The sequence below is a fragment of the Alosa alosa genome, chromosome 11, assembly GCF_017589495.1.
Source record: "Alosa alosa isolate M-15738 ecotype Scorff River chromosome 11, AALO_Geno_1.1, whole genome shotgun sequence".
Taxonomy (NCBI): Eukaryota; Metazoa; Chordata; class Actinopteri; order Clupeiformes; family Clupeidae; genus Alosa; species Alosa alosa.
Genome location: NC_063199.1, coordinates 11,335,921 through 11,358,311, shown reverse-complemented (window position 1 = coordinate 11,358,311; position 22,391 = coordinate 11,335,921). Strand labels below are relative to the sequence as shown.

Here is a 22,391-nt window from a genome sequence, read left to right as displayed (position 1 = left end):
TGTCCATGCACTGGCACAGCAGCCCTGTCCTGACTCTGGATCAGTCTCTCTCAGCAGCAAGCCTGAAACCCTGCGCAACTTCAATGGAATCCATGTAAAGACTTGGGGATTGTAACTAAACATACAGAATGAGGAGTTTTTCAATAGAGGCTTTCTCTAGAGAGATGATCAGATGCAAAGTCAGGGCTTTTGATTAGCTAATAGCCTGGTAGCGGACACAGATAGGGGTGGTGGTGGTGGTGGGGGGTGCTCTACCTTGCAGCGCATTTCCCAGCAGAGCATCCAGCTCAGGATTGAACTCCGCCTTCTCCTTCAGCATATGGAAGAGCAGCTGGTTCTGAGTGGCACTGTTGATCTCGATCTGCTTCATTCGACCCTCCATCACCTTGATCTGAGACTCCTTCTGAGCTGCCTGCAGGCCCTACGGTGAGCACACACACACACACACACACACACATTTACTTCCCAGATCACATAAGTATGTTGTACAGACTAGTGAGTTTGGAACAGCAAATACAGATGGTAGAAACACAACATGACCTCTGTCTTTGAGTGACAGATCCAACACTTTTATTTCTAGACATGCAGTATACCAAGGTACAAAAAATGTAGTCCGTCTCTGTACCTTATTAATAGCCATGGTCATAAAATGATCCAAAAGGAAGCGTGATTCTGACAAGGTGCAAGAACTAATCACTGCTGAGATATCCACAGTGTCTCCTTCCTCCTACAACACACAGTGGCACACACAGGAACAGGTCACATAAAAGGGAACACACGCATCTGCAATTCAACCATATTTAAATCAAAGTTTCACATTTCATGTATAAAGCAACACTGCTGTTTCTTTCATGGTCAAATCTCTCTTTCATTACTGAATGGTATGTCCTAGCCAAGCTGTATTCTCCATCTCTGACCCACCTTGGCCTCCTCCATCTGCATGATGTTGGCCTGGCAGTCGGCGATGCTGTCGTTGATGTAGTCGATGTTGGCCACCACAGACTCCAGCTCCTCGCTCAGAGACTGGACGGCCTTCTCGGACTCCGTCCCCTCAGAGGACAGCCTGTCCCTCTTCCTGCCCAGCTTCTCCCGACGCTTAGTCAGCTCCTCCCGTTGCTATGGGTTACAAGAATAACTCTTGCTTCTGTGTTGAAAGCGGTCTAAAAGCTAGCTTAAAGAATGAAACTGAGACACACAAGTAGTCAAAGTAACAGTGACATAACGCCTGTGAGTCATTTCAACAGTTAATAATTGTTTAAGTATGTCTCTTCACTGTTGACTAGTGCCATTGTTTTTTCTCGCTATTATGTTACTGTGTTATGGGTTTTGAGTGACCAGGCCACCTTCAGCAGACGGTTCATGTCGGCCTCCATGTTGGAGATGGTCATGCGCTGCATGATGACATCAGAGATGCGACGCTCCAGGGTCTGCCACTTCCCACGAGCCACTCGAGAGTAGTACAGCCCTGCTGTCCTGCGGCGGTACAGCCTGGACACAAAGCAACATGGTCAGGAAAAGCCTCTACAGACATCATGCACAGGCACATGGACACACATTTGTAGGCACATGTACCCCTCTCTCTCTCTCTCTCTCGCTCTCTCTCTCACACACACACACACACACACTCACACACACTCACACACACTCACACACACACACACTCACACACACACACACACACACACACACACACACACACACACACTCCACACACGGTTCCATCACACACACACACACACACACACACACACACACACACACACACACACACACACACACACACTCACACACACACACACACACCCGGTTCCATTCAGGCCAGAGCCTGTGTGGGTGATCTTTGCTGTAAACAGGCCTCCTCAGAGAGTCCTGGGGGTTGACCTTACGGGTGATCTTTCCTGAAACAGGCCTCATCTGCCGTCTCAGAACAGTTACCTACACACACACACACACACACACACACACACACACACACACTTAACTGATGCAACTTAAATAAACAAATAGGATTGGATATTAAATGCCAAGAGAACAGTTTAAAAACCTCTTCAGTCTTTCTGCGCAGAATCAGCTCTTGCTGTCTCTTCTGGGCTTCCAAAAGTCTCAGCTGGTGCTGTGGAGGACAGAGAATGTTTTAAACTAAGTCCACCTCAAAGCTTCTCTGCTATTGCCCGAGGTCAGATTTTTTAAGCACTTCAATTTGCCAGTAAAGATTGTTTGAATGTCGTGCTGAATACCTGAGCTTAACTGGTTTCAATATATATTAATATTCAATGAAATTCCACACAACACAGGTGAGGGAAGGTGCCTGCTTGATAACACCAGTGAAATGCTCACAAACGCTGCTCTGTTGGTGACTTTGTTTTTGTTGCTTTGGTTCTTTGGTTGGCATTTCAGGCTAATGGCAGTGCATGTGGCACCATGAAGGAGGGCCGTTATGCATCCTGGCTACAACATGCGGCACATTTGCAGCTGCCGCCAGCCAACTGTGCATTGCTGCTGCATCCTGCGTCATGTTGTGTGAAGTTTAACAGGCTCGGTGGTGTGGTGTGGTGTGGTGTGGGGAAATCCCCTGTCTAGAGCACAAGGCAATGGACACCTCTCTCTCTGAATATCTGAATTGAAATATCCCATCCTTCCAAAACCACTAGATATTCTACTCAGCTCATATGATCCCATGAACCCCTCTGTGCCTCCCTCTGTGTGGTTCTGTGGTTCTGGGCCCCACCTCCTGCTTCCTCTGGTCCTTCTTCAGAGTGGCGATCTCCCGGTTCCTGCGGGACTCCGTCATGCGGTTCTTCTCCTGCTGCTCCTTCATCTGTCTCATCAGTCGCACCTGTCACAAACGTTCACACGGCAACCATCAACAGCCGTAGCAGGAGGCAGCAACAACCACGTTAATTAATTTAGAAGGGCTGTCTGCGTATGGCAGTCCACCACATCAGGAATATCAACCAGTAGAACATGGGGAACAGGTTAGAGCAGTGGTTCTTAACTGGTGGGTTGGGACCCAAAAGTGGGTCGCGGAATCATTCTGGGTGGGTCATGGAGCTTGTGGTTAAAAAAAGAGAAGAAATCTCCCATTTCAAATAGACTTAAATTGAGACGAAATGGTGCAGAATCCACAGTGTGAGATGTTCACAATTGCTGGAACATGAGTGAAAATGCCTCATAATAAAGTACACCTGTCAAAGATAGACCTATCAAGTACTTTAAGGTGACATCAGGAGTTGGAGACTTCACAAATGTAATGCCAAACAGCATGTTCCAAACAAATAGGCCTACAGGCACTTCGCCTTTCTTAGCATGTAGCTCACCAAATCTGTTGTCTTGAACGCTATAAAATATGGGTCGTGACTTCATGAACATGGGAAACTGTGGGTCCCAAAGCCATTCCAGTTAAGAACCACTGGGTTAGAGAGATGAGAGACAGCACTAGTGCTGGGCCTCAGTGCTGCAGTAGAATGCTAATGTTGTGAGCTCATCACCTTGGTCTTCTTCATCTCCACCACCTCCGACTGGAGCTTCTTGAGCTGCTTCTCGTACTGCGACTGGTTCCTCAGCAGCCTGGCGTGTTCCTTCTGAGCGGACTGCAGCTTCTGCAGCTCCTTGTGCATGACGCTCAGCTTCTTCTCATACTCGCTCTTGATCTTGCGAGCTTTCCCCTCTGTGTTAGTCTCCACAGAGCCTGTGTGGCAAACACAAGCATGTTTACATTGCACACACCTTCTGCACTACGACATTATGCGCTCATTGTAAAGTCTAAAAGGGCTCAAGTGACCGCTGGCCCATACCCATGTTATGCAGGACGCGGTCCCTCTCCAGCTCGGTGTCACGGATCTTGCTCTGCAGCATCATCAGCTTCTGCTCGTACTGCTGCTTGAGCGTGTGCAGCCGCCGCTGGCTGTTCTCCAGTTCGTCGATCAGCTTCTGCTTGATGGCGATCTCACAGGTGATGTTAGCCAAGTCCGCCTGGAAGTTCTCTGGTACACACGGGAAACAGAAGACACATGTTCACAGCTAATCTCTGCGCCAATAAAAAAAAAAATAATACTATTTTTGTATGAAACAGCTAGTTGTATTTGAGAAACTATATGTCTGTCAGGAAGCTACCTTTCTCATCCAACTCAGAGTCTGAGTCATCTGAGCTCTCTTCAGCATCCATATCTTCATCTTCATCGTCTTCATCCTCATCCTCACCCTCCTCATGGTCACTACCGTCCTGTTGCTCCTGGAAAAGCACATAATAATCAAGCAAAGATCTCCACAGTCAAACAGCAAAGACAACCAGGGTAGAGACATACCATTTCAGCATCCTCATTGGCTGGCTCGGACTGCTCTTTCTCCACTCCCTTTTCTTGCTCATTGTCTGGAGTTTCTTCTTTCACATTGCTGAGAGACACAAGAAGGCATGTTAGACCATGTCAAGTATTAGATAACTGACCAAAGGAATAGCTGAAATAATAGCTTTATTTCAAAATGAAAGTGCAAAACATTTACAAAATGAGTTGTACTGAAAAGAGAGAGAGAAAACATGCAAGGAGAAAACAAAACTTTGTAAGCTTAAAACCAACTGTAAAAGGTATGAATTTCGCAAACGCTAAATAAGAATCTCTCAGAGAGTCATGAAGTGAACATGTTTCAACAATAAATTATTATCAAATCAAATCAAAAATGAATTACAACAAAGGGAAAAAAAGTGTACTATTTGCAGCAACTGAAAATGTAAACAAATATGTTTGGAGAGGAAAATAGGTAGTTACCAGACCACAGACACAATAGTGAAAAATAGCACTTTTGAATGTTATGTGTGAGTTTCACACACAGATTATGTCTGTCCAAACAGACACATGAGCGGTCAGTAAATCACTCAGAGTGGACGGTGATGAGCTAAACTGGGGTAAAATGACATTGTTGGATTTGAAGAGTGTTAGTAGGCTCTTCTCCAGGTGTGGCAACTACCTGTTAAAACAAAGAGGGTTTAGAGGGTCAGAATGGAGAGGGGTGGATCCACTGAGCGTGGAAGGACAAGCAGGGGGGGGGGGCAACGCGACAAACGACAAACCTGTCATCCTCCATCTCCTCCTCCCTCCTTTCCTCCAGCAGCTGCTGAAGCCTTCACTCAGAGGTGACCAAGTGAGAGGGCAGGGGGCAGGGGTCAGGGGGAGGGGAGACATGTTAGGGCCGGACGACACAGAGGGCCAGACAGACACAAACAGATAAAGAGACGTGGAGAGAGAGAGAAGGGGGAGGGTAAAGAAAGACAGAAAGAGAGAGAGAAAGAGAGATAAAGAGATGAGAGATGACGAGGAGGCCAGAGACCACCACTAAAACCAAGTGTCATTGGAAGTGAGGATTTGCTGATAACTCTGTGTGATAACAAGAGCATGGTACCATTAGCAACCACTGATACACAAACACTGGTGCCCAAATGTGCATACTGTACATCTCCGTAGACAAAATATACAAAAACACCATGATGCACTAACATTAGCACCTGACAGAAACCCTATGTAGCTTCTCACTGACAGTCCTCTACATCCAAATAGTAATATACTACAGTACAAACAGTTTAGGCAAGAACACACTATATGGCTATTCCTGTTGTCCTCCATCTCAAGCATCGCATTGTTTCTTACACTGAATGACAGCCATGTCTTTTCTCATGTCTAAACAACACAAACGCACAGGTCAGGGAGGTTGGAGAGAATAGTGTAAAGTCTGTGATCCTGTGATTACAGGATAAATCATTTGATCTCTCTTACTTCAGGGTCCAGAAAGCCATTTCATATGCACGATGACCTAAAGAACACACAAAAGAATCATTATGTGTCCTCATTACCTCTTCTTTTTCTTTTTCTCTTTCTTCCTCAGCTTCTCCAGATCTTTCTTGGCCAGCTCGATGATGTCGGAGGTCTCCTTGTCTGGACCTGGTCCTAGCAGCGCAGAGGAAAAGGTTCCGGCTCCTCCGTAGAAGGAGTGGCTAGAGGCACGAGAGAGGTTCTTCCTCAAGCTCTCATTTACTGCTTCACTCTCCAGCAGCTTTGCCCTGCAAGTAACATTCAGAGACATGCATATAAATACTGAACCACACACACACACACACACACACACACACACACACACACACACACACACACACACACACACACACACACACACACACAAGATGGGTCAATATGCATAGACCATTACACTGTACCTGAGGTCTTCAATTTCTTTAATGTAGTTCTGAATCATATTACCGATTTCCTCACTCCCTTCACCTACGGTGTTGAGTAGGATAGAGCAGAAAAACAATATTTTGCGTGAATATAAATTGCATGGTTTCATTAATAACCACTGCATGTTATTTCATACGTCATTACCATTTCATACAGATAATCTGGTCCATTCCTTATGTGAATTCAATATGAATATTACTTAAGATATATTAACCACTGATTATCACCAAATAGGGACTCCTGGCTTATGAAACAGATAAGCAGTCAGAACCTGTGCTGAAAATGATGATGGTGATGAACACCTAACAATGCATTGAGAAAGGACTTGTCTATGAATTAAGAAATATTCAAGGTGTAAAATATGAATCTTAACATATACAGGAACAGTGATGCTCGGTAAGAGCCCTAAATGTTTCATGACAATGCAAGAGTACGGCACTGGGATAAACTGCCCATATGAAACTGTAACCAGGAAAAGTGAACACTGAAGTTCTGGCTCTGGGTTCCTGCACCCCTCCGCTCGTACCGATGTTGGCCAGGACCTGTTTGGCCTGTTCACTCAGGAGCTGGGTCAGACGTGCCCTCTGTGCATCAATAGTCTCCTGCATGGCCTTCACCCGCACCCGCAGATTTGTGTTCTCCGTTTGCAGCATGGAGTTCTCATGGAACATGTCGTTGATGCTCTCCATGCCATCCTCCCCCACCATACGCTTCCCCTGTGACGACACGACACAACCGGCATGACTCAATCAGGACTTCAAAACAAGCACAACCATTCGAGAGCAACAAGTAAAACACTGAGCAGGACTTTTTAAATAGGCCTGACCCAGATGTTCTGGCTAGACATATTATTTATAGCAGTCTGTGTGGCTAGCTTGGTACTTGGCCATCACGACACAGTCGACTGAAAGAGCCTTCAAGCTACAGTAGACTAGTCTGATCTGATCCCCTTTGTAATCCAGTTGTTACTAAACGGAACTTGTCCACCAGTTCTCTATTGAACAGGACAGAGCGCACAGAGGAGCCGGCCCTTATCCAGTCTCTCCTGTCCATCACTGTGCTGAGGTTAGTGCCTGGGGTGAGGAAACTCCCTGCACATCGCAGACAGAACTGTAATTAGCTTTGGACTAGAAAAAAACTGCTAGCCATGGGATTCAGAGACGCCAGCAGTTCTATTTTTTAAGGATGCCTGAATCGTAACTAAATCTTAAGTACCTCTAAGTACCTCTGGTTTTTGGTATAAAACCAAAATGAATGAGACTGAAATAAATTGAAGATGACCAAAATCTACTCTTCAACTCCCTTTTATGAGCCTCTTTCTTGGTTCTCAGTCCAATGTCTAATATTCTGATAAATTATTCCATTTCTAATATTCAAATTAATTACCAATATACATTGTCTCGAAACAGTTTACAGAGCCCAAGACCTGAACCCCTAGAGCAAGTGTGAGGTCATGGACGTGTAGGTTTTTGATACAGTATGTCCATTCTTGACTGTGGAGCGTCCGGCTCTGTAGCTCACCGTCCTGTACTCCATGAGCTCTATCTGTAGTCTGGCGATCTCCGTCCGCAGAGCGCTGATCTGCTGGCTGGCCTTGTCCTGGTTGACCATCACCTTGTTCTTGATGTTCCTCGCCCGGTTGGCGTACTTGAGCGTGCTCAGCGTCTCCATGAAGTCACGATCGGACGGGCTGATGCAGGCGATCATCACTGTTTGGCTGAGACATGACCACATCAACAAGAGTCACAGACAGCAGATTCATGTGGACATATTGGACAGGCATGAGAGATTACTGAGAGCAGGTAGCTCTATGCTGCACACACACACCTGTTCCCCCCCAGAGAGTCCTGCAGGAGTCGGGTGAGTTTGGAATCCCTGTAAGGCACATGGGACGTTCTTTTGCTTCTATCTCCCAAAGCACTGATGACATTTCCTAACGCCAACTGCATCAAGAAAAGATGATAATTCAACAACATATCAAGACATTGGATGTCATATTCACTTTCAACTGCTTGAGAAATTCAATATCACTTCTGGCCACTAGATGGCCATCACGTTAACGTGAAGGTTTGAGGCTGGAAACATGGAATTCTTTCATAATCGTAAAAAGCTTCCTGCCCGTGTGAGGAGTGCACAAGTGCAGCAAAACAACAGAGAACAATCTGTCAATAGATCAGCCTCTACTGGCTGTGAAACTCCAATCAATGACATCAGTTCAACATAAGCTCACAACATGGACAATCAGACAGCAGCAGGCCAAAGGCCAGGGTTGGCAGCAGAGTCTCACCAGGCCACAGTTGATGGAGATGCCCTCTTTGGCTCGGTCCCCTGTGGCTCCAGTCCGCTTCAGACGCTCCGAACCGGCCAAATCCACAAAGTGAAACTTGGCCGTGAGGGTCTCAAACTCATCCATCTCAGATGAGCCATTTGCCAGACGATTGTCAGTCTCATCGCCTTGCTTCAACCCAAGGACAGAAAAAAATTATTACCACCTCAATTCCTGACAGATTGACAATATAATACAGTGTCTTGTGGATGCTTGTGCATCTAATATTAGCTCACAATATAATAAGTCATACGTTTTTTATAGATGTTGAACCACAGAGCAAATATATAGTACTGTGGAAAAATAATCACTATGCAGTTAACTGTTAACCGCTTTTTAATTAATCATGTTTGAAGAATTTGACATTATAATCTCTATTAAAGAAACATAAAATTGAATATGTTACATATGGAAAGTTCATTTTCATTTGTTGTGACTGGCTTATTGCAATACGGGAGACTGATCAGTGAGCTGGAACCTACATTGTCCGTAGTGCAGACACGGACTTGGCACAGGTGAATGGTGAAGATGGCATGGGAGCGGGAGCTCTGGACATTCATCTGGGTACTGGCTGTGGTGCGACAGAGGGCCCCCAGCTTCAGACACTGCAGCATCTGAAACAAACACACACACACACACACACACACACACACACACAAAAAAAAAAAAGAGAGATAGATAGAAAGAGGGAGGAAGGCTTACTCTAAATGACTCAAATGCTTAACTTTTAGGTTAAGTTTTAGAATATGTGACAGACATGGAAGATAAGACAAAAAAGATGAATGCATCTTTCAGATACACATTACATAAAGATCAGCCACATTTGACTGTCTACGTACCTCAGCCTCTGAGGCCACAGTGCGTGTGGTCACCCCCACCGTGTAGATGCCTCCATTGGCATCTTCATGGATCCTTATGTGAGATTTCTGCTTTCGCGCCTCCATATCACGTGTGGAGTCAAAGAGGTCCAGCACCTCCTCATTATAGAGCTGCTCCAAACAAGCCACACACACACACACACACACACACACACACACAGAGAGGAAGAGAGAGAGAAAGTAAAGAATAGATAATTATATTTATTCTCATTCCTTCAATAAAATAGCCCAGATTTACCATTTACAGAAAAGATACAATTCTATGTGTTTACTCAGGAAACTCAAGGAATTACAGTTTTTTTTTCAGGAGATGTTAAAAATATAAACATATTAGAAGGAGTCTATGAGAAAATGATGGAGATTGGAAGTACAGTGCAGATTAATTAGCTCCCTGTTACTCTAACAGCCCACCCCAGCCCAACACTCTTCCCCTGTGAAACAGCTGAGGGGGGCACTTGTCAGAGGTTAATTTAAGAACGAGAGAGAGGAGGGAGGAGGGGAGGGGACACGATAAATAACACCCATCCTCAATAAACTGGGACAGAAATAGAGCCGTGAACCCAAGAGACCTGTCATGGAACTCAGGACTGAAGACCTTACAGTGTGGGGACAGTGGACAGTACTGGGCTGGCTCACACGGCCAGCGGGCGCCCAATGCCAGAATCAGCTTGGCATGATACGCCAATAAACAAGATAAATATCCTGAAAGTCCTCTTTGGTCAAATCAGCTTTTGAGCATTAGGGTCAAACTAAGAGCAGGCTGAATTCAGTGGCTAATATAGACAGTGTACATGCATGTCCTGCACAGTGAAAGAAAGCGTATACCTCCAAGAACTGGGCGTTGATCTTGAATTCAGGTACTGGGCGTCCCTGCTCGATAGCGGTCTGCTTCCGCTCCTCGATGCCCTTGAAGAGGTGCGTGACCGCCCGCGGGATGATGCCCTTCTCCTCATCCGTGATGTTGACATCAAAGCCCGTTCCCATGGTGTACGTCTTCCCTGAGCCCGTCTGTGTGATAAGGTGATGAGGGGGACACTAATCAACACATGCTGGATCTTATTTCCCCAAGCTTCCCTCCTGGGGGGATGTGCCAACACTCAGAGCCGTATCAACTCGAGTTATTGCACACACAGATAAAAGAAAGGTATGTATCTTCTTATCTAACTCAGGGGTAGACGACAAATAAGCTTATTTTCAAAACGTTGGCTTGTTCTTTTAATCTAACAGTATTATTATGAGATATCTAGTTACAGTAAGTTCAAACAGATAATGAGGCAATACGAAAAGTTACATGCCCCCCTTGATAATCTGAATATGAGCATAACAAGTTAAGGTGAACATGGTGCAGACAAAGCAGTGAGAGTGACAGTGATGATTTTCCAGAGGTGGCATTCATGGCCTGGAGGCTGAGGTCACTCTGGAGCGGGTACAAAGCTGGGATTAGCACATGGATGAGGACAGGACTGAGCGTGAGGCAGGCAGGCGGGTGTGGGGCTGGTGGGATGGGGTCAAACTCAGAGGGGAAAGCAGGGCGGCTCCATGATGTAGGTCATCACTCTTTGCCTACTGTGTGGGGGAGGGGGGCTACCATATGAAATATACATGGATAGCACAGAAGAGTGTGCTTAATGCCTCCTACAAGTTGCCCTCACTGCTGCTCCACCCACCATGCCACTGTAATTAAATACCCCCTGAATGAGCCCCACAGACAAGAGCCTGGTTGTCATGGTAACGTCAGCGAGGGGGAAAGGAAGGAAGGGAGCTGGAGCCAAACTTGTCATCCTCTGTGAGAGGATCTTTAAAGAGAGACAGAGTAAGCCAGACAGACAGACAGAGAGAGCAAGAGAGAGAGAGGGGGGGGGAGGACCCATGAAAAGCCGAAAGGCAGCATGCTTGGAGGAGAGTAATCAGCAGGATTTACAGGGAAATAGAGGGAGCGGCTCATCTCTGTAAACACACGGAATTATAGACAGGCACTGTTGAGTCAGCTGGAAGAGACAGGTGCTTGTCCCGCTGTATTGCGGCCCATCACAAAAACCCCCACAACATGTCTTGATTGGTGCTGTCCTAGCTTAGTGTAGTATAAGCTTAGTGAGTGAATGTAAGGAAAAAGGGTGAACACGGCCTCTGGAGAGGAATTTGGAAGTAGAGTTCCAAAAACTGCTGCACAAAGATCAATGTGGTGTTAGTTGTATATAAATTCAGCTTGAGACAAGGCACAGAATGACTTGTGTTGCTCTGAGCTCTCCTGCTTGCTCACCTGTCCATAAGCAAATATGGTTGCATTGTAGCCCTCAAAGCAGCCCTCAATCAGCTTCTCTGTACAGTTGGCATAGATGGCGTCCTGCTGGGAGTCCATGTCAAACACATAGTCGTATGTAAAGGCCTTGTCCTTTCCCAGGATGACCTGGGGCTCTACAGGGGTCACAAACGTGCAGATGTGACATCCCTCGATCTTCTCTCGGGCCAGCTGTGGACGAATCCTAACAGAAAAAGACAAACAGACAAATTGATACCATATCCATGGCAGAAATTGCATATTTAGAGACTAAATGTGGATGGCATCAGACTGAAGGAATTTACTCATTTTAGACTGAACATCTGATAAAAGAGACCAAATTACTTTGGCATAACTATCCGTGGCCATCTACTATGTGCAATTATGTGTGCTTGATCTTGTGGATTCACAAGTTAAATTCAGCTCTCACAAACTGAGTCATGTGGCTTCCTTAGTCATTATTTCTGCTGGATCCACAAGATGCATTGTTCACAGTGTTATGTCTGTGCTGTATGAGTGTTAAGCCACAAATCTGGCAAAATCTAAAAGCAAACGTCTTGGAGAAGCTCGCTCGGTGCTGAAAAGAGAACCCAACTTATAATGGGACACTAGCAGTGGCTGAGAGAGGCACCTGACTGTGCCCTCTATCTGCCTCTCACAGGCCGCATAACAGCAGCTTTGTAGAGCCCTGGGCACAGAGGACAATATACGCTGAGAGAACAACACTGGCTCCATTGTGTCTGTGGGTGACACTGGACCTGGGCACTGGCACAGTTTCGCACTGGACCGAGAAGAGAGGGAGGGAGAGATAAAACTTGGAGAAAGAGAGGAATGAGGGGACCTCAGAAGACAGGCAGAGGACAGGCTCCATGTGCCCTTCTGTGCCTGCACTAAAGGACACAAAGGTCACACAAAGGTATGTTCTCTACAGGAAGAACAAGTGCCAGTCCTCCACTGGCATCTGAAAGAATACAGCAAAATCAGCTATTCTGGCAGCCTTGGTTCTGACCTCCGAACCAGACTAAACTGTAGTAAACTCACAAACTGTCTGCTAAATGGATACATGTCACTTTTACAGAGAAAATAGGATAAGAACCTACAGAAAGTGTTTCATGAAAAATAAATGCTGGGTCTGTAAGAAGCTTGAACTGTCTATCTGTGGACACAAATGTTAAACCCTTAAAAGGGTAGCCACAACCATAGTGCATTTGAGGCTTAAGATCTTTACTCGTTTTGGGTTATGATCAGCCCAGGTGCATTAGTCATATAGAATCAAGCAACTGAATCCTTCTTACATTATGGGAAACAGATGGAACAAAAGCACTCCATTAGAGCATGGCTTCTTTTTATCTCCATTTTTTAGACTGTTTCCTCTCCAACTGTCTGTGTAATCCTGCTCTGTCTGTATCCCCTCTCCCACCGAGTTCCAGAGCTTATCCCCAAATCCTGATTATCCCTCCTCTTTTTCCAGTATCTGGGGAATTTGCTCTCCATCTCTTCTGAAGAACACGCTGGGGCCTGCGAGGTGGAACCTGAGATCTTAGCACCGAGACCAACACCATAGTGACAAAGTAGGACAGAGCAACAGAGCTAGTAGTTGTCAAGTTGTCATTTGGCAAAACAAGTGCTGGTCATAAATAACTCATATCTTACATCCTCTCATATCCTCACATTTTTTGTTTACAGAGGCATTAGCCAACTAGTTAACAGCCAATAAACAAAGTCATGCTGTAAACGCTGTTCTGTGGGTTTCTGACCCAGATTATAGACCAACATAGTGAATAATCTAAACAGGAAACAACAGGTGTGACAATTTCTTTCTCATAACCATATAGCATGAGATTTAATTTGAGGATGCAGCTACGTGCCAATACAGAACTCAAAAAACCTGTATAACCGAGCTGTAAAGTTCACAGTTGACAGCAATACAGCTGTCTTTATGGAACCAGAAAGTCTCTTGGTTGGTGTAATAGGGTGTGAGTGGATGTGAGTATGTTTGCACCTTACGTTTAACTGAAGAGCAAGCTATTTGTATCTCAACCAATTACAAGACTTAATTTACAGTTTGCAGGTCAAAGGTTAGGCATGGTTGGACAGGGTCAGATAGATGGCAGCACCACAAGATGGCAACTCTATTTCAGGACTGGTTCATCCAGAGCAAAGGTCACCACCATGGCACAGAGTTAAAGCTTGTAACACGAAAGTGAAGAAGAGCATCGTATGCTGTATAAGCCTTCATTAAAGGTTCCTTAATGTTATGCATTGAGACTTCCCCTGTGTTTTTCAACACCAGAATTTCTGGTAGCAACTTGAAGAAGAGTGATATACAGAAATAAGTCATGAAGTAACTGAACATAAAGTGTATGTCCCTGGACCCCAGATTCTCATAAATCACAAATCTACAGTAGCAGCACTTTGTAGATCACCTAAATATCTACAGGGAAGTAGGACTGAACAGAGCCATGTCTGCTAATTTTCCCACCTGCCAGCAGGTCAAATAAATAAATGGACTAAATTTCCATGTATTGTGTTATCTGCAGATGAAGCTTTGATTCCAGGATTTTAAGTTTTGTTTTCACAAGCTTTTTCAACATTCATAAAACTCTACATTGGACCATCAGTAACCTTAAAGGAGAATTCCGGTGTGATATTGACCTAAAGTGTGTTGAAACATGATACCGAGTGTGAACGTATGTCTCATAGCTCACCTCAGCTTGTCCCCTGCACTCAGAAATCTGGCGCTAGTTAGCCAATGCTACCCACAGTGTTTCAATGTGGTGCCTCGGGCATCGGCCTAGCCATGCAAATAAATCACTGTTTTACACCATTTACGAGGCTCAAAGTAGCTCCATACTTCATTGGTAGACTTCCGAGGGCCTTGACATATAAAACGAGACATTGAGAACTTTGAAAAAGCACTGGTAGTTTATTTACAAGACGATTTATACAGACAGTACCTTAGGGAATTTTTTTTAATTTAGTCACGATAAGTCGAGCGACGAGTACGAATGAACAGGTATGATAAGGGATCAGATTCCAAAAATAATTCAGTGGAAATGCATGGATTCAATTGCTTCCAGTAGCAACAACTGGAATCCATGCATTTCCACAGAATTATTTTTAAAGAACATTAATTTAAAAGTACTACACATCCAAATGGACTGTACAATAAGCAAGTTTTCAGTTCATATCTCAACTTGCTTTAATTGGGGGCTGTCAAAATAAATGATTAATTTCGATTAATTAATTTGAGAAAAAATAACTGATTAAAAAAATTAGTGCAGATTAATCGATTCCGTATGACCTTTGACCCCGAGCCGTTCTAGTCAGTAAAAATAAGACTGTAAAATGAAGGAGAGAGAAGAGAACGTGCTGCCTGGATCATTGATTGGAACATTTACTTTTAAAAAAACGGTCTGATGGTGTTGATAAAAATAAAGTGTTGAAAACAAAGTCCTCTGCAATGTCTGCAGCAAGGAATTTGCATATCACCGGAGTTCATCAACTCTATAGTCGCACATCAATGCAAAGAAATAAGTGTTGACATTGAGGGGAGTGTTAATTTATTTTCATTGTGTCCCCTAGGTTATATCTGTGGCCTGAAATGCCTTGTATGTGAAAAAATTCTTCCCGAAGCACTTTTGAATTTATTTCCTCAGCATATTAGGTCATATCATAGATTATTATGGCCATTATTTGAACAGTGAAAATAATAATAAAAGAGTTTTTGAACTTTAATGTCACTAATGCTGATTATTCAATGATTCATTTGAATTTAAATATTTAAAATACTTTCACAGCAAAATGTGATTAATTTAGATTAATTAATCACAGAGTATATAATTAATTAGATTAATTTGTTTTAATCGATTGACAGCCCTAGTTTTATTACAAACATGCCATCTCAGCTCATTGCTATTCAAAAGCTGCAGAAACTGCTGTGCTGAATAAACAGATATATTTATTTTCACGGCTGTGCTTGCTTTGCTAACCTTTTGACACTGAGGCAGGGGTTCATATGGCAACCCACCAGATGATACAGTAAGTCAGAGTTGGGCCTCAGTTTTTTTTATATTCTTCATGGTGCTGGATGACCAAGAGTCTGCATGTGTATCGCCTCAATTTTACAGCCTCTTTAGCAAATATAAGTAAAATATAAATATAACACAAGAACACCAATATGGGACAATTCCCACATAACTCTGTGTATTCTAAAACTGTACGGTGTATCTCACTACTTCAAACAAGTATGTTCAGCAGGCACCAACAAGTCGTGTACAGCCAAAGTGTTAACTCTTCAGCCTCTGCACAAGACTACAATTCCCACTGGGGTCAGCTGAAAACTGTTGTAGGTCATGATACTAAAACATCCAGTAAAATAACTTAGTGAATGAAATACTAGCTATATATATTCTTAGTGTCATTACTTACTTATTACTTTCTTACTTACTTATTAAATGCGTGAGCCAAATGTAATGTAATGTAATGTAATGTAATGTACTTCTGTCAGAAAGAGAAGAGTAGCCTACAAGTGATAATCTGAAGTAAGAGAGAAACTAAATTCTACCACACACACACACACAAGGCCACATTCACATTTAACAGTTTGAGTCACATAATCATATAGGGTAGTCTTCAGTAATGCCAGTCTGCATTTTTAGTACACTAAAATAGTCAAACCACTGATTTAAGGCTACTGTGCCATATACTGAGAGTGACCCAGTGAGCTCTGCTCTTAATCCTGTACATGCTGAGTTGGGGGATCAAGTCAGCTGTATGAGGCCCGGGTCATGCTGGAGGCCTTCCAGCGCCTATTTGACCAGCTTAACTAAGAACATGATCTGCATTACACGCCAAATGATTCAATGGGGAGTTATGAAACATTTCTGTTAGACTGAATCAAGATCCATAGAACACTTCATGTAGTGAAGGTGATGCTGAAAAGGGGAGTGTGTGTGTGGGTGTGTTGGGGTAGGGGGTTACTGCAAGGGTGGTGTGGGTGAGGGTGAAAAAAAACAGAAAGAGAACTCTAAACCCAAAGATGGGGTTAATAGGCTGCTCAAGGTCTGCCATGACAAGGGATGCAAGGTTGGATGGGATTAATGGACACTGGTAGGTATAGAGAGGTATGGGTTGGTTTGCCACCTCCCAGTTCTGGTTCACTTGTTGACAGAGGACTCTCAACTCTGTGTCAACAAGAGCCTTGACAGGTCATAGAGTGGCACAAAAAGCATCACAAAGCAGAGACCAACCACTGGGGGGTGGGGGACTGTCACCATGTTGGCTTTTCAGGCATCACAACGCGTGATAAGTGGTAGGACGAGGCAGTCACAAGAGGTGATAACCTACAGTGAGTTGTGAAAACTCCAACTATACAATGCTGTAAAAAAAATGTACATGGCCTCTTAGGAAGCACTTTGCATTATTCATCCTTAGCTAATATTGGATTACATTCTGGAAGAGTGCCAGATGACCACCATATGTCTCCGGCCTGGGTTTAGAAGGGCACCTGTAGAAAACATACTGATCAAGTGTGCTCAGAGGGAGTAGAAGATTGCAAATGTGTACAGTACTGAAGTGTTGGGTGTGTGGTGGGGTCAAAAGTTGAGTGAGACTGTTCCAAGAAGAATGGTGGAGGTAAAAATAGCACTGGAGTACTGGACACTGTCTATAATGTTAATGCATTAGGACATATAGTTATTACATGTAATCTGGTGCCTGTTAATGCCAAATTAAGATTTGTGTTTGCTTTGAGATGCACATTGCAACCATTCATTTAAGCAGAATCAGGGAAGTGGAAAACACAAGGGAATGGATGGGTGGGGCAAGCATGCCAGACACTGTATAATTATCCTGATCTGTTTAGCATAGACTGTTTGCTCTGTAAGTAGAACACATGCTTGGATTTCTCTGCTCCTTTTGTGAGAGACAAATTAGTATATGGACTCCACCATGGCATTTTTCCACACTATTCAGGACACAACTTGCAAAATCTGCCTATTGCACTGAGATCAAATAAAATATGAGGGATGTCTATTTTGAGCCTCAGTCTCAAACTATTTTTGTTTACGTTCAGAAAAAAGTCCTGTTCAATTTTGAGGGGTTTGAAGAATTCAAATATTTTGTTTACCAAGCTCAATTTTGAGCATTAATAATTCACATACTTTTTGGTATTGCCATCAGATATCATAGGAATTGCAAAAAATAAGACATTAATATACTCTTTATGTATCAGACATGTAGTGGGACAGGACAGGAATTACCCCAATGACCCTCAAGTAGCAAATGAAAATAAGCTAAAATTAAAATATAAATTGAAATAATAGCTAAAATTCAGTATGACGTTTAGAAGCAAAATAGATTCCTTGATAATAAATTGATAGAATAGTAGGTGACTGCTCATTTTTCTGTAGAAAGTACTTTGTTACTAACTATTATGGACAGTTGTCAGTCTTTACAGAGGATTTACACTGTATTTTTTTTTACTGTAAAGGCGACTGTGCTTGCCTAGTTAAAACATCTCACTGGTGCTATTTCCTATCATTCAAATCCCAGCCATGCAAAAAAATGGAAGAGTGTGCATGTTTGAGGGTTGCTGAAGAATGCTATGGAGATTGCATTATTTGCAAATAAAAATAAAATTTAGACAAGATATCCTTTATAGTGCAACAAAAAGAAACATTCTCCAGTGCATCATTACCGCATATGATGCTGAAAGGGAAGTGGACCTAGGACAAATCCTCAGCTATGAACTGATTAATGTCCCTGTACTGTAGCTATTGCAGATAGCGATGGTTATTTGTGAAGTGGAAATAAGTCATCCTCACTCAAGTGCTGTCTAGCAATGTGGAATGTCCAGTAGTGATCACTGCAAAAACTGCTCATTCAACACTGGTAATAGATGCTCAAGATCTAGTTATGTCTTTAGGGCACCCATCTGATTGCAGCACATTAAAGAAGTATGCAGGAAAGTTTGCAAGAAACTTTTGTATTGTTATTTGGTATTTGTTATGTGGTAGCAAATGATGTTGACTATCAAAGAAATAGACCTAATGTAGGAATGCACACAGATATTGCAACAGATACGCTCAGGCCAATCCAAACTTTTCTCATCTGTTCCTCGTTGGTGGAACACACTGCCAGTTCCTACAAGGGCAGGGTCATCCCTCTCCATTTTCAAAAAACTCCTGAAGACCCAGCTCTTTAGAGAACATATCCTCTCATAGCACCACAACAAGTCTTGCTGATCCTAGCACTTACCACCCGTCTTGAACTGACACTCAACTGTTTAAAAACAGCACTCACTGATGCACTTATTCTTACTGTCCTCTACCGTTTTTTAAATTGTCCTAAAATTGTTGAGAGAATTGCTTTAAAACTTAACTGATACCATGTTGTTAGTCGCTTTGGTTAAAAATGCGTCAGCCAAATGTAATGTAATGTAATAATGGTGTAGGCATATCTGATTAAGACCCAAAGAGTGGTTGAAACGTACTTATTAAATTACACTGGAGCAAAGAAGACCATCTTCACTTTTTTCCCTTTGCAACTGTCAAAGAAATCCCATAAAAACAGGAAGGCCTAGGGTAGCCTACATCAGATGGCCTAAAGATTAGGCTCTTCTGCATAGCATTAAGTGATTTGCATGCAGTAATTTGAACACTGACCTTGATCTAGCCTACTTTGGCTATTTAAAGGTAATTTATTGCCAAAACATCACACAATATAAATGAGCTATAACAAACAATAAAGGACTTAATCACACACAAACTACTATTTTATCTGACTACAAAAATAATAATTATGTAGGAAGTTTAGAAGTTTGAAACCCAGAATTGACCAAAAGTGCACCAAATTCAGCACAAATGACTCAATACACTTGGAGGAGGCCTGCATCCTTTCTTTTCCAGATATTTTAGGATTTCAATATCGCTTCAGTATCGAATATCAAGATATTTATGGCAGGTATTGTATCGAAGTCATAATTTTGGTATCATGACAACACTATGCCAGAGCCACTCTGTTTTCTAGATGTTGAGGATCGGAGGTTCTACCACCAACAAGTGATGCTGCTCAATGGCATATTAGAAGAGCACATTATCAAGCTAGTATAGAGGCAAGCACACATACCAAATCCAGTGTTACTAGAAGTAAAATGTTTTTTACTTGACGGTTGTTGCTGACGGTAGATGCAGTTCTGCATTAGGCTTATTCCCGCTATCTAAGTTCATATGTACTGTAGGATATATTCTGAGTTGAAGGTTATCTGTGCAATTTGTTATTGTGATGAAATGCATTAAACACCACGAGTGACTCACTATGTTAGCAATAAAAATATGGTTGTGTTTTGATTAGAATTTCCGAGTTTATTACGTGTTAACTGTAATCATGTTTCCATTAAATATGTTAATAAACTATAGTATGGCTTCTTTAATGCTCAAACATGTATTTAGAGAACACTTTTATTTGGTTTTAGTGATTACTTTTGAAATCAACCCAATTTAGGGAAAAATAATCGCTATTTTATGTTAAAATGCTGATTATGCGGCTTAGATCTCAGAATTGAGCTTGGTAAACAAAATATTCAGAATCAGCACCCTCAAATTAGGTAAGAAGGGTGGTTTACCAACTTTTCCTCAAATTTGCCGTCAGAAGTTCTCTTCTGTGAAGCTGCTCTCCCTCTATATGCTTAGCTCTCGGTTGTAAGAATACACAACAGAAAAAATAAGAAGATATTATATACAGGGCTTACAAATTCCATTTTGATCCAGTATTTTAATTTCATTACAGGGCAAACATAGAGATACACCTCATGACCAGTGCTGGAGGGACTTTTAACTTTCGTGAGATTAAACTGTTTAGGAAATGAGATTAGGTTAATGACACATTTACTTTAAAAAGTCAGTATACTCTACTGTCTAAAGTGCCTTTATGTCCATCCCAAACACTGGTTGAGGCCGTTGGGTTACTGGATCATAACTATATAAAGCTAATGTAACAGCATTTTTGAATGTCACATGGATTAACTATTTCTATTCATTCTTAAAATTAGATTATGTGAATAAAAAGGAGATGTGGTTGGTGTGCGATGTGAAGAAATTAATGTATACCATTTATGTACATTATCCTTTTAGCTCTCCAGGGGATGCCTATACCAGATTACAGTTGTCCTTGGAGATGCCGACTCATCCAGTAGTGGCTACAGTACTTCTGCTATCACAGTAAAACAGGTCTGTCATCACAGTAAAACTGCACTGTCACTGCCTTGTCATTGGTCAGCTAAAACATGACATACTTTGCTGACACAGAGGAATTATTATATAATATTGTATTATAGGCTATGTCTCTACTATATTCTGCCAATTTGGAATTCTGAGTTTGTTCCCAAGGCATTTTCTTTTTCTATACTAAGCATTTTTGGACCTCAAACATTAACCAAATATTTAGTACGCTTCTTGTCAGTAGGCTACTGTCAATCTCGTCACTCCACTCCTTAGCAAAAGAAAAACTGAGAAACTGTCAATGTCTCATATATCTCTCAAACAGTGTAATGCTATACAATTACATTCTTTCATGTCAAGCCATTGTGACTTTTCATTTTGCCCATCATTGTTTTTTCAATAAGTATTGAGTATTAGACAACATACCTTACAACAAGTTAATAAAGCAAATTTCATACAGATCATAAAGTATCACCATTCAGTTAGAAACACACAGCACATACTTTCTCTACAGGAATATATAGTCAGAACCACACACTCAAAATGCATAACTTGCTAAGTGAGACAAACCAGGTGCTGAGCCTATGGCATGAGGTTTGTGTGTTGACAGTTTGTAAGAAGCTGTGAGGAGCCCAGTGTAGGTCAAATGTGCAAAACTGACACCCTGCAAAGCCATTTGTTAATGAGACTGCTATTGCCCTAAAGTCAACACTGTGAGGCACGCATGAAAAAAAAAAAAAAAATACCAAGAAAGTACTGGTTGAATAAGTTGATCAACTTATTCAACCAGTGCTATTGTTCAAAATAATTTGATTTCATATCATAGCTATGCAGATGACACACAAATTTACTTAGCTCTATCACCAAACAACTATGGTCCTCTTGAATCTATGTGTCAGTGTATAGAACAAATCAACACCTGGATGTCTCAAAATTTTCTTCAGCTGAACAAAGAAAAAACTGAAGTAATTATATTTGGTAAAAATGAGGAAAGACTTAGGGTTGCCCTCTCCTTGACACAAAAGGGTTGAAGGCAAAGGATACTGTTAAAATCTTGGTGTATTAATTGACAGTGATCTAAATTTCAACAGCCACCATGAAAGCGATAACTAAATCAGCTTTTACCACCTCAAAAATATTGTAAAACTCAGAGGGCTGATGTCAAAACATGACTTAGAAAAAACTCATTCATGCATTTATCTCCAGCAGGGTTGATTACTGCAATGGACTGTTCACAGGCCTTCCTAAAAAAGACTATTAAACAGCTTCAGGTGATACAAAATGCAGCAGCTAGAACTCTAACAAAAACTAAAAGAACTGACCACATTACTCCAATTCTTAAGTCCTTGCACTGGCTTCCAGTTAGTCACAGAATTGACTTTAAAGCACTATTGCTTGTTTATAAATCAGTAAATGGAGCAGGACCTAAATACTTGTCAGACATGCTTCAGCAGTACACACCTT

At 42.4% G+C, this 22,391-nt stretch overlaps 1 protein-coding gene across 1 annotated transcript in view; it reads right to left on the bottom strand.

Annotated features, from left to right (window-relative positions):
• The window catches only part of kif21a (kinesin family member 21A), a 32,227-nt gene that overhangs the window by 8,350 nt on the left and 1,486 nt on the right, over window positions 1–22,391 (bottom strand). The window contains exons 2-23 of the mRNA XM_048258017.1: window positions 11,689–11,911; window positions 10,254–10,436; window positions 9,390–9,539; window positions 9,033–9,164; window positions 8,512–8,682; window positions 8,052–8,167; window positions 7,746–7,941; window positions 6,751–6,940; window positions 6,203–6,266; window positions 5,843–6,049; window positions 5,066–5,116; window positions 4,305–4,392; window positions 4,114–4,231; window positions 3,795–3,983; window positions 3,489–3,688; window positions 2,729–2,836; window positions 2,045–2,113; window positions 1,802–1,935; window positions 1,344–1,488; window positions 922–1,116; window positions 626–727; window positions 256–421 (exon numbers count right to left, since the gene is read on the bottom strand). Of these exons, the coding sequence (XP_048113974.1) occupies window positions 256–421; window positions 626–727; window positions 922–1,116; window positions 1,344–1,488; window positions 1,802–1,935; window positions 2,045–2,113; window positions 2,729–2,836; window positions 3,489–3,688; window positions 3,795–3,983; window positions 4,114–4,231; window positions 4,305–4,392; window positions 5,066–5,116; window positions 5,843–6,049; window positions 6,203–6,266; window positions 6,751–6,940; window positions 7,746–7,941; window positions 8,052–8,167; window positions 8,512–8,682; window positions 9,033–9,164; window positions 9,390–9,539; window positions 10,254–10,436; window positions 11,689–11,911 (3,197 nt within the window). The remainder of the gene's footprint in view (window positions 1–255; window positions 422–625; window positions 728–921; window positions 1,117–1,343; window positions 1,489–1,801; window positions 1,936–2,044; window positions 2,114–2,728; window positions 2,837–3,488; window positions 3,689–3,794; window positions 3,984–4,113; window positions 4,232–4,304; window positions 4,393–5,065; window positions 5,117–5,842; window positions 6,050–6,202; window positions 6,267–6,750; window positions 6,941–7,745; window positions 7,942–8,051; window positions 8,168–8,511; window positions 8,683–9,032; window positions 9,165–9,389; window positions 9,540–10,253; window positions 10,437–11,688; window positions 11,912–22,391) is intronic.